A 16,055-nucleotide genomic window follows, 5' to 3' on the forward strand; every position below is an offset into this window, starting at 1 on the left:
AAAGTATCGAGTTTTTTGTTTAATAGAGTATTAGTGTGCATGACTGTAGTTACTACTGGAAACAACCATTAAGTGCACTGAAACAAGCTGCAAAGGAATGCAATTAGGTATCTTTGAAAGCTATTCACCTAAAAGTAAAACTAGCCTTATACTACAGGGTGAAAAAGGAGATAAATAAAAATTTTTAAAAGCACATCAAAACCCCTCCACCTCAAGAACAGATGTCAGCTGACAGCAGGGTAAATTAGAGGTGCAGCACAAATTCTCTTTGGTGATTTTTCAGAGCTGTAGCCAGCAATGGGAACATCAGCAGCATCAGTAGCCACCTTGCCAGAAAAAATAAACCCACCCTACTCTGAGGGCTTTTTTTTTTTCAGAGATGGTTCTGTAGCCTGGTGACAAGCAGCCTGGGTTTGTAACAATTCAGGATCTGATTTACACAGCCAATTGTCACCTTGAAACAAGGAAGCCCAAAACTAAACACCTATCACCCAGCTGAGTCACAGGATTGCAAATTCCCAAAGAGAAAAGAACAAAATCTTGTTGAACCTGAGGAGCAGAAGATGATAAAGTCTTAGACCAGGCAGCTCTGACTTTTAGAGCCACATGACAATGTTTTAAACCAAACAAGAAGTAAGGGAGAAAATATTTAACCAACTTCTGTATGGAGGTTGGCTGGTTTATAATTTTGAGTGTCTAAGATTATTTTTTTTAATAAAAATTTCAGTGAATGTGAATACACTTGTTCTAGCATTTGATTACTTATGATAATTCGAGACAGAAGATAATTGGAAAATAAATTTATTAAGGGGTAATTCGTGTTAAGGAAACACTTGTTTAAAAGAATAAGGCCAAAACTCAACTCTGTTTTGCATCAGAAATCTTCAAAGTCTCCCTTCATTGCTTTCTCAAACTAGAAGCCTCTCTGTTTTGCACATTTTATTGTTTCTCTCAGCTGCATTTACAGTAAAGGGGACTTAGCTTTAATTCACTGTACACATACACTTTTCCCCTTCCCCTCTTCTTCTCTGCCTCTCCTGAGCTTAAGATTATTTCTCTTCTGCCTTAGCCTTCAATTTGATTGCCATATTGGTTATCTGCAATATCTTTGTATGATGTTTGATATATATTTTTAAATATATATGGGATATTTAGGATAATATATATAAGACATATATTTATAGTATTATATATCTTAACAAAGTACACATACTTAAGAGTGTTTAATTCTTTCACTGTAAACAAAAAAGGTTAAACTTTGTTCAAGGCCTTCAGATCATCTTTCCAATGTTCTTTCCCTTTTCTCCATCACTTTGCCTTTTCAACTGCACTGACCTCACTCTCTCTAATTTCTTCCTAATGCTCCTTTTTTTCAAAGCCTTTCAAAATTCTGTAAAAAAGATTTCAAGTAATCAGTTTCTGTTACTCAACTAAAAGAGCCATCAAGAGATGTTTATATGACACTTCATGACAGATCAAATCAACCTTTCTTGCACAGTCTCTTCCTGGTTCATCACCTTTTCAAAAACTTTTACAGAACACAAAATTAAGAAGCCACCCTTGTTAATGTCCATGCAAAAAGCAACTACACAATCCATGGGAGTTGAACTACCAAGACATTAGGGTTGTTTTTTTTAATTGCAGTGCTCAAATTTTATAATAAAATGGCAGCATAACTCCAAAGGGAAACAGACATTCATGTTCCATGATGATGCTTTTAAATTCTGAATTCCCAAGACATTGGCTTTAATAAACTGCAGTAACTTTTTATAGTGTCAATGCAGGCTTCATTTTTCAGCCTGGTTATGGGACAAAGTCACCCTAACTTCCCAATCTTTCACCAAGCTTAGCTGAACAGGACAAGGGTAGTTTAAATTAAAACACTGCAATTCTATAACTCATGAAGAAAAAAAAAAAAAAAAAAGGTTAAGCACAAAGAAGAAAAAAAAAATCCAAACTGATTCCAGTAGTAGCTTGACTCTGAGACAACCCACACATTAGATATAAATGAAATTAAACTTCTTATGTTTAATTTCTCTGTTATTTGTTTCATAATGTGACACTCTGGAAGGGAGGACAGGTACATTTCATCTAGAATTCCTACCTTGTGGTCTCCTACCAATGCCAGCATCACAAAGACATTAAAAATTATGCAAACAACCCCTCCAACAACAAAATGGTCCTTAAAAATCATAATGCCTGAGCAAACCCAGACAAATTCCTCATTTCTCTCCCCACAAAACTACTGTTTTCCACACAGAAGAAGTGATTATTCAAGGAACAGGAATTCTGAGAGGTGATACAGCCAGCTGTGACTTTCATCTCCTGCAGGGAACTGGTGACACCCTAAACCCTGCATTTCTTGCCAAAAAAACACTCGCCTAGAGATGCTTAGAATTTCAGCCCTGACATGGTGAATAAACACACAAAAGATGCGTGGTGGCAGATGAGAATTTCAGGCAACCACCACTAACACCACAGAGATTTGGCTAGCAACTTTCAGCTGGTTGGCTTCAGACTGAAGCTGAAGAAGGTTTTGGCTGCTCAGAGACCTGAAAACTTACTGCATAGTGTTTAAGTATTTATAGCAAGACTTTTGTCCCACAGCACTGACAACCCTTGGAGCTACACCAAGGCTCTGTTTCGTGGGCTATCATGATTATGTCAGTGTTAGCAAACGAAGGTTAATAGATCATCATTGCCAATTAAAGTAGTAAAGTTTTGCTTCAAGGTCTTCTTTAATATGCAAGCCAGCTTGCAAGCTACTTCAGAACAGAATAATTATCTAGACTACTCCATATTTTTTCCAGCATAGACTACATATTAGATGATGACGAATGTTTGGCAACAAAATATGCTTTGGGATGCTTTTCAGTAAGAGAGAAAATCCTGTAGCAAGGACTACTACTAAAAAGAGAAACTGCTTTCTAGCAGCTGCATACCACATTAGCATATAACATAGATAATTACATCTTCCTGCTATTAAGCCATAATACAACGGTTGTAAAAATACAACTGTTGCAAAACAAGAGTTGCAACAGCAATCTCCTCTCTCAGACTAGTCCATGTTTTTCAAAGAGGTTTCTAAAAGGCTTTGTTGGCCAAACGAGAGGGACTGGAGACAGGATGACAAGTTCCTCCATACATTGTGGGACCGTGTAACCTACAAAGTGCTCACCAAGAAGACTCTTGCTCTGCTTGAGAAACACGCTCACATTTGAATCTCAGCTCTTCCCCCTTTTTTGGCACATTGGTTGCTTTGCACTGTCTAAAGTCTCAACAAGGGCCAAGTAGAAGACTCCCTGGTGCTGTCAGAGGACTTGGCCCAGCATCTCCTCCTTCTCTGGGCCCCTCAGTTCAAGAAGAACTGCTTGAAGGAGTCCCAAGCACTGAGTCACAAAGATGATGGAGTTGAGCATCTCCCTTATGAGGAAAGGCTGAGGGAGCCGAGGGGCTCTTCAGCTTGGAGAAGGGGAGACTGAGGGGTGCCCTCTTTTGTGTTTACAAATATGTGAAGGGTGTCAGGAGGATGGAGCCAGGCTCTTCTCAGTGATGTCCAATTGTAGGACAAGGGGTAATGAGTGCGAGTTGGAGCACAAGAAGTTCTGTGTAAACATAAGAAAAAGCTCACAGGGAAAACTGAGGGTGAGGGAGCCCTGGGCCAGGCTGCCCAGGGAGGTTGTGGAGTCTCCTTCCCTGGAACCATTCAAACCCCACCTGGACACCTTCCTGTGTGACCTGCTGTAGGTGACCCTGCCCTGGCAGTGGGATTGGCCTCCATGATCTCTCGAATTCCCTTCCCACCCTTTAACACTCTGCGGTTTCTGTGAAAAGCCGGGATGAGCTTCTTATAAGCGCACCGACCTTCCCCCATGACAGAAGCCCAAAACCATTACAGCCCCACCCCTGCCAGCCCGCAGCAACCTCACCTCAAAGTTAGGGGAGCGGTCAGGAGCCGCCTGGGCGGTGTTTTTCCCCATTTTCGGGGCTGGTTTCCCTTCCCTGCAGGAGGGAAGAGGAGGGAAGCGGGAAGCCTCCGGCGGGCTGCGCCTCAGGCACCTCAGGCGGGCGGCGCCTCAGGCAGGCATCGCCTCAGCCCCGCCGCCCCACCTGTTACACCGCCGCTCCCTTTCTCCCTCCTTCTTTTCCTTCCTTCCCTTCCTTCATTCCCGCCGCCACACTCACCAGATACTCGGGATACTCGTACATGTAGGTCATGCTGCACCGGTTCTCCTCATAGAGGAACAGCACGTCCCGCACCCCCAGCAGCACCAGAGCCGCCAGCACCCCGTAGAAGAAAGCCGCCAAGGCGGGCAGCCGGCGGCCCGCCTGCCCCATGGCGCTCCACCGCGCCGAGGAGGCGAGCCCAGCCCTCGTCCCCCCGCGGGCTGCCGGCGTACACAAACCGGGAAGGGCGGGGAAGGCAGGGCCAGCGCCCGGGAGGCGGGACGGGCGGGCTGCCCGCACAACCTGCCCGCTGCCGGCAGCGGGAGCGCCGTCGCCGCCATGTTGGGAAGGTCCGGGCCTCGGCCGGGCACCGCTCCCCCGGGGCTGAGGAGGCTCCGTCCGCCATGTCGCGGGGGTAAGAGCCATGACAGGGAGGTCAGGGAGCTGCCTAAAGGCTTCCTCCGGCGGGCGGCTTGCGAGGGGAAGGTGTGTCCGCCATGATGGGGAGGTCCAGCATCGCTTGGCTGCCTCCGTCAGGCAGCTGCTTCACCTCACCACCCCCTCCGGCGGCACCTCACCGGCGTTTGTGGGCTCCTGGGGTGTCGGGGAGGAAGATTCACCCCTCGGCTGGCAAGGGCAGGGGGTGCCGAGAGGAGCCGAGCCCCTCAGGAAGAGGGAGAGCGCCCAAAATCAGGCTGCTCAGCGCAGCACGGCTGCGGGCCTGCCAGCAGCAAAGTCACAGCCTCCCTCAGGCTTCGAGGAGTTCGTACGGAAAAAGACGTAGTTGAGGGTGGTTGGTGGGGTGTTTTTTTTTTGAGGGGGAGAGTGGGGTTAGTTGGCTTTAATTGAGGGCTTTTAACAACTTACTGTCTGCAGGCACTCTTCTGCGCTGGCTTTTTAAGTCTCTGTGGGACAGCCACCCCGCCCTGCTGCAGGACACAGGCACGGCTGCTGGCGGTGCTCCTCGCTGAAAAGAGCAAAATGTTTAATTTCTGACCGAAAAGAAACGCTACTTCCCACATCTACAGTGAAAGCGATGCTAGCATCAGCCAACTAAGGTAACGGAGTGGTGACATACGAGGAAAATACCACACGGAAATATATATATTTGCATTTTCATCTTCAGTGCTACACAGTTAAGCCTTTCCTCCTCCTTTGAAAGAAAGGAAATTAACTCGGTTTTCCAACAGTATTTGTAGCTCTTTTATTTGTAAAAATAACCATCTGAATGCACTGCAATAGTAGTTTACAGTTAGGGTTCTTCATTACATTAGTACAGCATTCAGTAGTTGAAAAAGTTACTAAACTGTGCTTGAGAAGAGCCAGGTTGAATTCCAAAGCCACTCATCAAGTTTTTTTTCTCTTTCTGTAGGTGACATTTAACCCGAGTCCTTAAACTTCAATTTACAAAAGCAAACAATACCGACAAAACCCCACTGAAGCCATCAAACAATATTTTATATTGTTTATTACAAATGTTATGCAAAATATAACACTGGCACCAGATTTGTATCACGATGGTTTGAAAAGATATATTGCACATGCTAAAGCGTAAGACAAAACCTACAAAACTTAAGATATTGGCTTTAATATGTAGATCACTGCATAAGAAAACGCATAAAATTACATTTTATACACACACTCAGATTGTCACTAGTTTAAAACGCCTTTTCCTATAACACTGACCTAAGGTTGACTTTTTGTGTAATAAGAAAGCATTTTCAGCACTGCAAAAATTATACATTATTCCTATAGAAATTTAATATTAATTTTCATTTCAATGCAAGTAGAACATATGAAAAGAATAAACACTTTGTACATTCAAAGAAGGTCTGAAATGAAAATTTACTGGTAATATATTGCTTTCATAACACTCAAATGAAAAAAAAAAAAAAAACAAGTTTCACAAAACATTTCCATAATACACAAATATAAAAAGGCACTCTAATGTTTCTTACATAACTAAGAATAAAACCCACAATTTTTTTTTAATTTTTTTTTTTTGTGTAAATCATCCTCAAGATACATAACCAAGTTTCTCAACAGTACAATGGATAAACAATTCTTTATGTGTTTGTTCTAGTTCAATAATCTGGCAGTTTTTTACTGCATAAAAGTACCAAACACATTATGGTGCCCTTTTAGTAGCGATGAACAGAAATCCCCTGAGCTATTTCACAGCAATTTCAGGCAGTCCAGAGGTTGAAACTCAGTATTTATGAGTGAGACTTGGGGACCCTGTCCTGCTATGGATTCTACCTGCAGCTGTGGCTAAAAATACAGGATGAAATTATCCTGTTAATACACCCAGGCTCAAATACCCTTTGCTCAGTGCAGGCACAGAATTCATCCACGCACTGTAAATTGCAGGATCCAGGGTTAAGTGCAACAATTAACTTGTGAGTTACTCTTGTAAAAAGTCCACAGAAAGGCAAGTTGATTATTTACAAGAGTAAAAATTATTCCCGTGCTTAAATACCTGCCCTAAATTACACATTTGTTTCTACGTGTGATAAATTATATTACAGATTCATGTACTAGCACAAAAAAAAAAAAAAAAAAAAAAAGAAAAAAAAAAAGACAAGAAAAGGGATTCTGGGAACTCACATGAGATGTGGGCCAACACTGAGTGCTTCCAAGAGTCTTCTTGCTCCTAACAGCTTTCCTCCTAAATGCACCATCCTCAAAACTTGGCTTTCTCAATGCCCTCGAGTTGCTAACAAATCCTGTGTTTCTGTGAGCTCTGGAAGATTGCATGCTTACACCATGGTTAGTTTCCAGAAAAGGTTTAATCAGTAAAAGTTTAGGTTTGGTTTCCAGAAGGGTGGAAGGGACTCAGTACTCGGGGTTCTATCGTGCTCCGTGTGCTTCGTGAAGAGGCAGCGGTTGTTGCACTACGCAGTTACCAGAGTTAATGAGGTATTGCAAGTATATAGAAATATTTTCAGTAACTCTGTATGGTAGCAAGAGAAAAATACTGAAATCTGTGAATGGCTGCTTAAAATAACACAATATCCTCTCTGTAAAGAGGACTGGGGTTTTTTTTCCTGATTAAACAACTTCACGTAGGATAGCCCAACTTTCTGTATTTCAGGGTGCAACTTAGAAGCAATCCTGCCAAGGAGCCTCCCTACCTCTCTGGTTAAACCAAGATTAAAATCTTGCTGATAGACAGGTGACAGCTATTTCCCATTTGTTCATTTTCAATGCCATCAGTCCACATTAAAAAAAAAACAACAAAATTTGGAATTTCTATTCATTTCTGAACACGCACTACTGAAAAGACAGCTGGTCTCCTCTGATTATCAGTGCTTAAAGTAAGGTGGTTATTGCTATTCTGCAACTCTTAAAAGGAAAAAAATTTGAGGGAAATCTATTATAAAAATGTTATCCTGTGCTATTCCTGAGGAGAAAACCAAGGTTTCAGGTGCTGTGTCATCCTACTGCAGAAAATATCGATTTGATGGAAAAGAAATGTTCACCTTTGGACACACTCTTCCTTGTCATTTTTTGTTGTAAACTTTAAGAATTTGTTAACGTTCAAGGAAACATTTCAGATTGAGCAAGGCAAAACCAACTTACTCTAGAAATATTTTACCTAATTCAAGAACTGGATTCTTCCCATAGATTTTTTTTTTTAATGATACAGTGAGGACTTTTAACACTTTTTACCTTTTCCCCTTCTTTAGCTGTACAGTGTTCTCTCACTTGTCTAGCAAAGGGGTTGGATCCCTTTCTTACGTTCTCATAAATGAGGGAAGGTGTTTTGCTCTCTGCTTTTTCCCATGTGGACTTCATCTTTACCTTCCATCCAAGAAGATGGGCCCTCTCCCAAAGTGCATCAGCTCTTCCTTTTTCTACTCAGGCCACCAGTCTTGCCTGGATTCACATTTCATTTTGCATCATGCCAAACAAACAGTATGCACAAATGCTAACTAGGAGAACAAGCCATAGTTATTTTTCCTGGGCATTTGTTTCATTTCAAATAAATATAAACACATTTACATTAAAAGTATAAGAACATATTCTTTAGTCTGGGAAAAAAACCCAAATCAAAACACAACCTGTGGTCAACACATCATCAGTTACAAACATCAACTTGAAACCTGTGTCATAAATGTGAAGTTTGCTCCAGACTACTCATTACCTCAAAAGTTTATATTTTTACTGTTTAGAAAAAACTACTTCATTGTGTCACTCACATTTGAAGAAAAAAATAAAAGTAGCAAAGTCTTCCATTTAATTACTGAAGAATTTTGGTCCTCTTGGTACAGCTGGTTAGTTCATGATAGCTTTTTGTTTAAGTTTTTTTGTTTTTTGTTTACAAAGTCTCATTCTTCCTTTGCAGGCGAGGGTCGTGGTCCATTTGACCTAGAAACTTTGGCAGAAGGAGTAAACATATTCACAAAGTTGACATTGCTTTAAAAGCTGGTGACAAGAGGCTTTTTTTTAGCTCAGGTGTCCAATCCCCTGCACTGAAAGCTGCTTTTTTTTTTTTTTTGTGGTGTTTGGTATTTCAACTTTTGGTGTCACGCTTTTCATTGCTTTACCTTTGCTCTGTTAACCCAAACACGGGCAAAAGTATTCTAAAATTTGATACTGTTTGCAGTAAAAATAAATTATTTAAACATAGAAAAGGAAAAAATCCATTTTAGTTGGCAAGTACTTATAAACTTTTAGACATACCTTTGCCTACACCTGATTTATTTCTAACTTTTTTCTGATACTAGATTCAAGGTTAATGGCTCAGGCGACAGAAAGGTCCAATGACTCTTAATTCTGTAGTGCAAATAAACTGTCTACGTTTGTGCTGGGTTGAAAAAACAAATAAGGGCCAAGTGATTTTCATTTTACACAAGTTGTTCCACAAACATGGTGAGAAGTAGAATCTGACCTTCAGAGCTTATATTTTTCTAACTGTGTGCTGCAACTAAGAACTGTAAAAAGTGCCTTCTGTAGGTTTAAGTGCTTAATACACAGAGAATGTAGAAGGTTTAGTCTCCTGTAGGAAAGCCATACAGGCAGTTTTCAGATTTACAACTTTACCTTTGGTTCGTGTAAAAAATAAAAATAAAAAATTATCTAATTAATAATAGAGCCCCTGGAAACAGGAAACAGACAAACAGAAGAAAGGGTTGATGCTCAAATCTATGAAGGCTACACTGGAAACATAATCACATACTAAAGGTACAGCTGAAAGATATAAGAACTTTTTACAAACAGTTCCCTGTTTATTTGTGCTGTCAAAAATTAAAAAAGGCATTTTCTCTCCGTTTTTTTGTTTGTTTTTTTTTTTCCTTAAAGTAAGAGGTAGAGACTTTCCACAGGGGCACTTACATCAGGAAGCTGAAAGGCTGTAGAATATTAATGGGAACCCTCTAACTTTGTTATTTAAAGGCTTGATTCTCAACAACAGTAGAAATCTTCCAACACCTACTTGTCAAGAGTATTGGTTAAGAACACAGGGATTCGAGCCGTTTAAAAAGACAAAAATTAAAGCTGAAAACACTAATTACAAAAAAAAAAAAAAAAAGGGTTCTGAATACCAAAAAAAAAAAAAAAAAGAGTCAAAATGTTTCTGAATCTGAATCATTCTCATTGTACCCATCCTCTGTTCCTAGGTTGTTACTCAGGGGCTTATTGTACGCGTTAACGCTACCCGTGCCGGAGCCACCGCAGAGATGTGTCCTGCCCAAAGTGTCTTTTTTAAAACAAACGGAGTTGAAAGCCGTCACTGAACTGGGAGGAGAAAAAGGCATCATGGTGGCCAAAATGAGTGCCAGGCAGTCAGCCACGTCTTTGTTAGGAGCACAAGCCAGGGCTGGAGTGTGACCTGGGCACAAACGCAGACAAGGCAATGGTTAGTACTGAGGGCACCGAGAGGGGCACTGAGCATTCCTCGGGTACATCTCCAGGGGATGTGGGGAGCAGGAGATGGGTGCTCAAGTCACAGTGGTCATGCCAGGCAACTGGGGGGTTGTTACTTCCTGGGAGTCAGACATGCTGGGAAAACACAGGCTCTACAGAGGGCTGTGACCACGACAGGCGGCACTCGGGTAGAGTTCGGGCAGCAAAGGGGCTTCCACGGGTGGATGAAAAGCACTCGTGGTGTTCACAAGCACAAGGGGACACAGGGAGTACAGCAACAGGGACAGAAACTGGCTTCAGTTTCTGTGTGTGTGAACAAGTCTCATTCTGAGAACAAGGACTTTCACTAGAGAGTAATTTGGAAGTAGTGAGTGAGCTGTTTCAAATGCTGATCAGCTGAGTACCTGCTCAACTCAGAAAGCAGTTTAATTAGGAATCAAATGATGAGAGAAAAAAATAATTAGACCAGTGCATTTGGTGTATGGAGAGCAGGTATGACTATGTGGAGGTTTAGTTATGCAAATTTAAGTTAGAAGAGTAATGACTGTCTTCAGCAAGCATGGCATCCACTTGAAACACAAAAGTTAATATTCTACGGATGTCAGTAAAAGGAAGAACTGGGGAGCTATGAAAAGCTTGCCTTCACTCCAGTTTCACCTGGCTCCCAGTGCTGCCCCTAAAGCAGCTCCTGGAAACCAGCATGCCCAGTACACTTGCTGGGTAGACGTTCAGCAGGCTGCTGTGTAACACTCCTGCACAAATCCTGCTTTACACCAAGAGCAAACAAATTCTTTGGAGGTGGCTGAATGGAAAGTGGTGCAGCAGCAGCCTGAGGCAGTGACAACCACTGATATCCTCCTGCCTCAGGGAAGGTGAGAACACCCACAGCCAAGGCGAGCTGGGTGGACAAATGGGAGTGTTAAGGCTGCACTTCAATTTCTCTCTGCGTTTGCAGTTAGTGGAAAAAAAATCCCAAATGTGTATAAAATTTAAAACGTTATTCCCATTCGTTAGAGACGTGCAGGTTAGCTGGGTGTCTATGTACAATTGTAATGATAAAAGCTGTGATTAGTCTGGTTCAATTTCCTAGGTTAGGGCCAGATGAACTCTTTCATGCAAGTGTTTCGAGTAGCATCTGGTTAAGAGCAAATACTCACCACTCATCTCTTTTTGTCCATAGATCTCAAATGTCTTGCAATGATGGGTGAGTATTATTGTTGTTATTTTATAGATACAGGAAGATGGAGATAGCAAATTGTTACATCAATGCCATAAAGTCAGTATTGAAAGCAAAAACAGCTTATTTCAGGAAGACGGTTTTTTAAAAAACATTAATTACAGAAGCACAGCCCTTTAGGAGCTTCACAGCATTTAGGGAAGGACTTGACTGAGATCTGAATGGAAATTATCAGATTCATTAACTAATCATGTATTTGATGAGGCAACAGTGATTTATTTGCATCTTGGATCAGGCCAGATAATTGGGAAGCACAAGCTTTGATCTCAGAATGAGCTAGGACACAAGAAAACACCTTGATGGTTTTCTTCTTACCCATTAAAGCATGCACTGGTTGAATGCATAATCCTTAATTCTGCTGCAAGGCCTCAGAATTATCTGGTGCCACTTGCATGCTTAGGAAATTCAAGTTACCACAGCACTCAAGCATTAAAAAAGACTTGCTGCTGACAGTACATGCAAAATGAACAGTAAAAGGGACTGCTGTGGTGTTTAGAATGCATTTTTATATTAAATAAAAATAAATGGGATTGGTGGTTTGTTGTTTGGTTGGTTTTTTGTGGTTTTTTTACTCACACAGTTCACTGTTCTTGGGAGGACAAGAGCACTGATGATGTCTGTGATCAGCTTTTAAGTCTATTGCTTTGGTCTGTTGTAAAATCACCTGTTAAGTCCTACTGCAGATTGCCAAAGTGTATAATTTACTTACCATTTTCATCTACTGCTAGGACACAGGCCCCTTTGGCCAGCAACTCTTCAACTACCATCTTCAAGCCATTTCGTGCAGCAATATGGAGAGGTCTGCAAAAACAAAACAACAAAATTCAAGCTCAGTTCAAAAGAGACTTTCTACAAAAAGGTAATCCTGAAACATACCCAGCAGCAGAATGAAAATGTTTCTTTTTTAGATCTTTACAATTAGACTGCAGCATTAAATTACATTACAGTCTTGAAAATAATCCTGATATTCCAACATCTAAAATACCTACGTGCAAGACCAATATAATTACCTTTAGATACACAAAGGTTGCTTAAGACTTCCCAGGCCAAAGCATTTCTTTAAAAAGCTCTCCTTTTTCCACGTTTGCAGCACATAATTGACATTTAACAAGAAAATGAACCTAGGACTGAAGTAATGCTGTTTTTCCATCCTTCTGCAAGCACTAGATGATTTGCCACCTGAACTCCTCACTAAATCTGCTCCCGTGGGACTCCCTCACACCAGTCAATAGTTATAACTGGAATAAGAATATTGGTAGTTTTAACTCTGCTGGTATAGACAGGAGTTGCACATTCAGTGTCCCCTAAACAACCCTTAAAATTCAACGTACCACCTTAACTCTAAATGAATTATTTACAGTTAAGGTGAAGCTCAAAAAGCTAGGAAATGCCAGATGTATACAAACACATTCATTATTAATCATGTTATTAATAGACATCCTGACAGTCTTCAAACAAATTACCTCATTTAATTTTTCCATCAGACCAGGTATAGAATTGGCATCGATGGGACCAATATTAAAAGAGAAACTGCAGTACAGATTTGGCTGTTTCAAGGCCAAGCACACAAAGCCATCCAAAATCATCTTTGTTTTGCTCTATGAAAACACCTGAGATGTGAATTTCAAATGCTAAGTTGGAATCTCCTGTTCAGTCAATATACTTACGTCTGCAATGCATTATTTTTTGCATTAATAAGGCTCTGTTCTTGTATCTTGTCAAGTATTAACAAGGCACATTTTTCATGACCCTGTAAAAGTTGAGAAAACAAAACTGTGTAACAAAACTATCTTTCAACCCTCCTTTCTTTATATGAGTTCACCTCAGCTTTCAGAGGACACTCCTAATTCTCCTGAGAGAGCATTCAATGGGTTATTTATTCAAACTGCATAGTAACACAGAAAGAGATGGTTTAATCCCAAAAACTAACACTGTATTTTCTGAAGTTCACGTGTGCAGAAACTGGAGTAATACCATCACACCAGAACCCAGTCTGTGAAGAGATGCAAATGAAGGGGGGTCCAGCAGAGGGAACCCCATGAGCTTTCTCTAGCAGGAACAGGCAGCAGCAGTAACTATTAGAATGAAGAGGAAGAAAGGGTGGTAAAAGACACTCCTACCAACCTAAGCAATGCCTCTGGTTTTACTGGTATTCTGTTAAGGGGAACGTTTGAGTTCTTTCCACAGGAGGAGAAGAAATAAACACTTTTTCTTTTGGTACTAAATCTAAGGTTGAGATTATTTGGTAAAATCTTAAGGGGGGTTTCCATTACTTCTCTTGGTGCTTCCTCATGTTTCAGCTGTCAGAAGAGACACCCAAATTTCTCAATTTACAAGAGTCTGAGACAGACTTGAAGAAAAGTCTGTCTCAGAACAATGCTGCCTTCCTCACCACAAGTCTGACCATCAGATTTGCACTACAGAAAAAAAAAACCCAAAATGTGGGACCACAAACAGACAGCAGAGAACAGAAGCATGCAGAGGTCTTCAACTTACTTTACTGCTAGCCAAGTGCAAAGATGTATTCAGCTCTTTATCTTTCAGTGTCAGGTCAGCCTTGGCAATGTTCACCAGAAAGTCTGAGGGATGGAGCAGAAACCAATGAAGAAGCCCAATGGGCAGAAAAACATAAAAACAGAGTGAAAAAGCATTTCTATATAGATGTGCACACATGCTAATCACTGAAGCCTTTGTGTGATGTTTTAGGACATGAAGTGAAAACAATGAATGAGAACAGACAAACCTAATGCAGTTAATCAGCAAAGGTAGAGCTGATAGCTCAGCCACTCTGCCCCAAACTGTCAGATATGTATTGATCTGAATTATTTTTAAACTCCCCTTCTCGCAGAGCAGCACGTTCTGCCTGAGTCACCTTCTCCTGAGAACAACTGTGGGTCCTCCCTTGGGAGGACTAAGTGGAGATAAAGAATTCAGGGGGCAGTCTGTGCTGTCAAAGCTAGAGAAAAGGGAATTCTCCTCAGCCAATCTGTGTGTCTCTGGTACATTCTAGCCTGGAAAAGAAATGGCTGAGAGCTGCTGTTTTAACAACAGCACTTCCTATAGCAGAGCAAAACAAAAAGGTTACGTGATTTTTATTTTTTTTTTTTCACACGTGCAGTTGTTAATTAAATGAAGTTTAAATTAATGAAAGTGAACAACGTAAGAGAAAAAGTGCTTCCTTCATGTGTGCTCTTGGAAGGAAATAAGACTCAAGGTTGCAAATGTTCACCAAGGCTGCTGACAAACAATGACTTTTTTTTTTTTTTTACAGCTGTAAAGGCAGCTTCTTACAGGCACCCACCCAATTTAGTTTTCACAGGAAAAAAAAAGCCAAAAAACCATGACTACCTATTTGGGACAGTAACTGCAGTATCCCTCCTCTTTCTAGGAGAAGGGTGTACTCACCCACAGCACCCGGGTGACCATTCTGAGCTGCCACCATCAGAGGAGTTTTCCCTGCGTGGTCCACGGCGTTCACCTGCGCGCTGTGGCTGAGGAGGAGCTGGAGGCACTCCACGTGGTCCCCAAAGGCTGCTGCATGCAGGGGGGTTCTGGGGGGGAAAACAACCCAAGATTAAAAATGATAATATTCCTGTTCACTTACCCACCCAAAAGCCTGGCAGTGCAAAGCATTTGTAATTATTTTTTTTTTCTTCCTTATGAGACTTTGAGTTCTCGCCAGGGGAAGGTTATAGTAGCAGCATCTGAAGGAAGTTAAATAATATTTACAGTCTCTGTCCTGGTGCAATATAAACTTTAAAAATAGGGAAGTATGAAGTGGTTATGATAGAGTGGAGGTAGGGCACTCATTTTAGCAGTGCCTTTATTTGAATGGAGTACACTGTGCAATATGAAAAGCAGCCCAATCCCCCCTTATTATTATTATTATTATTATTATTATTATTATTATTCCAATTATATTTTTCTAACAAGACAAAAGGGGAAGAGCTTTCAGAAAAGAACAGATCCATAATCCATAAAAACTGTTTCAAGTTATAGTCAAAAATACTGCAGCAAGAAGCTAAAATTGCACCATTATTATAAAGGACAGAAGGAATTCTAACCACTCTGAATCCTATCAGTTTCCACAAGACTGAGACACCAGAATTCAGTCACTGTCTCCTGATGGCATTTTTGGGTCTGAAGTGTGAGTGTCAGGGATGGAAGATAATAGGTACACAGCCCAGGTCATACTGTTACTTCAGACTTTGCTCTCCTAACTTACAGGAGCAAGTAAGAAAGACTTTACAGAAAGTCTGGACCTTGTTTTAATTAATAGAAATTAATTAGAAATTAATAGAGTTTGTTTTAATTAATAACAATGGGTATTTGAATTTTAGAATTTCAGCAATTTTAATTTTATATTTAATGTGCACACACACAGTGAGATTATTAGTGTGACAAATGAAGGATTTGGCACCTCCTGGTGTATCAACATTATTTTGCTGCATAGATGTTCTGAGTTGTGTGCCTGGAGAATGCTAACATAAAGCTTTTAATGAAAGATTTTTCTGCAGGTACAGGGTATCACTCCATTTAGCAAAGACAAACATGTTTAGCAAAGAAAACTGGTTCAAGGAAACAGCCCATAGCCACAGCTCTTCTAAAAAACCAAAATACTAATTCTTTTGTATTCCTTTTCATATCCACTGCAGGACTGAATATTTCACATTATTCTTCATTCAAGTGAGCCACCATTTAACTGTGTCACAGTGCAGACTGCTGCGTGGAGCAGTCAGCATGACAAATCTTCATTCAGCCACGCCAGGTAAGGATTAGTTCC

At 40.9% G+C, this 16,055-nt stretch overlaps 2 protein-coding genes and 1 long non-coding RNA gene across 4 annotated transcripts in view; 1 reads left to right on the forward strand and 2 right to left on the reverse strand.

Annotated features, from left to right (window-relative positions):
* PGAP1 (post-GPI attachment to proteins 1) overlaps positions 1–4,338 on the reverse strand; it is a 29,484-nt gene extending 25,146 nt beyond the window's left edge. The window contains exon 1 of one of the 2 annotated variants that reach the window (XM_030454337.1): positions 4,186–4,338. In XM_030454337.1, the coding sequence (XP_030310197.1) occupies positions 4,186–4,338 (153 nt within the window). The remainder of the gene's footprint in view (positions 1–4,185) is intronic. The other variant, XM_030454338.1, reaches the window with a different exon arrangement.
* A 140-nt stretch (positions 4,339–4,478) lies between these two features.
* On the forward strand, positions 4,479–6,835 carry LOC115598576. Its single transcript, XR_003987742.1, has 3 exons — positions 4,479–4,582; positions 5,044–5,225; positions 5,540–6,835. It is a non-coding gene; the product is annotated as an uncharacterized LOC115598576 (long non-coding RNA).
* A 2,839-nt stretch (positions 6,836–9,674) lies between these two features.
* The window catches only part of ANKRD44 (ankyrin repeat domain 44), a 112,737-nt gene continuing 106,356 nt past the window's right edge, over positions 9,675–16,055 (reverse strand). The window contains 5 exon segments of the mRNA XM_030454115.1: positions 9,675–10,000; positions 11,982–12,073; positions 12,940–13,022; positions 13,769–13,851; positions 14,678–14,823. Of these exon segments, the coding sequence (XP_030309975.1) occupies positions 9,735–10,000; positions 11,982–12,073; positions 12,940–13,022; positions 13,769–13,851; positions 14,678–14,823 (670 nt within the window). The 3' untranslated portion in view covers positions 9,675–9,734.

Source organism: Calypte anna, chromosome 7 (genome assembly GCF_003957555.1).
Source record: "Calypte anna isolate BGI_N300 chromosome 7, bCalAnn1_v1.p, whole genome shotgun sequence".
In the NCBI taxonomy this organism is placed as follows: domain Eukaryota; kingdom Metazoa; phylum Chordata; class Aves; order Apodiformes; family Trochilidae; genus Calypte; species Calypte anna.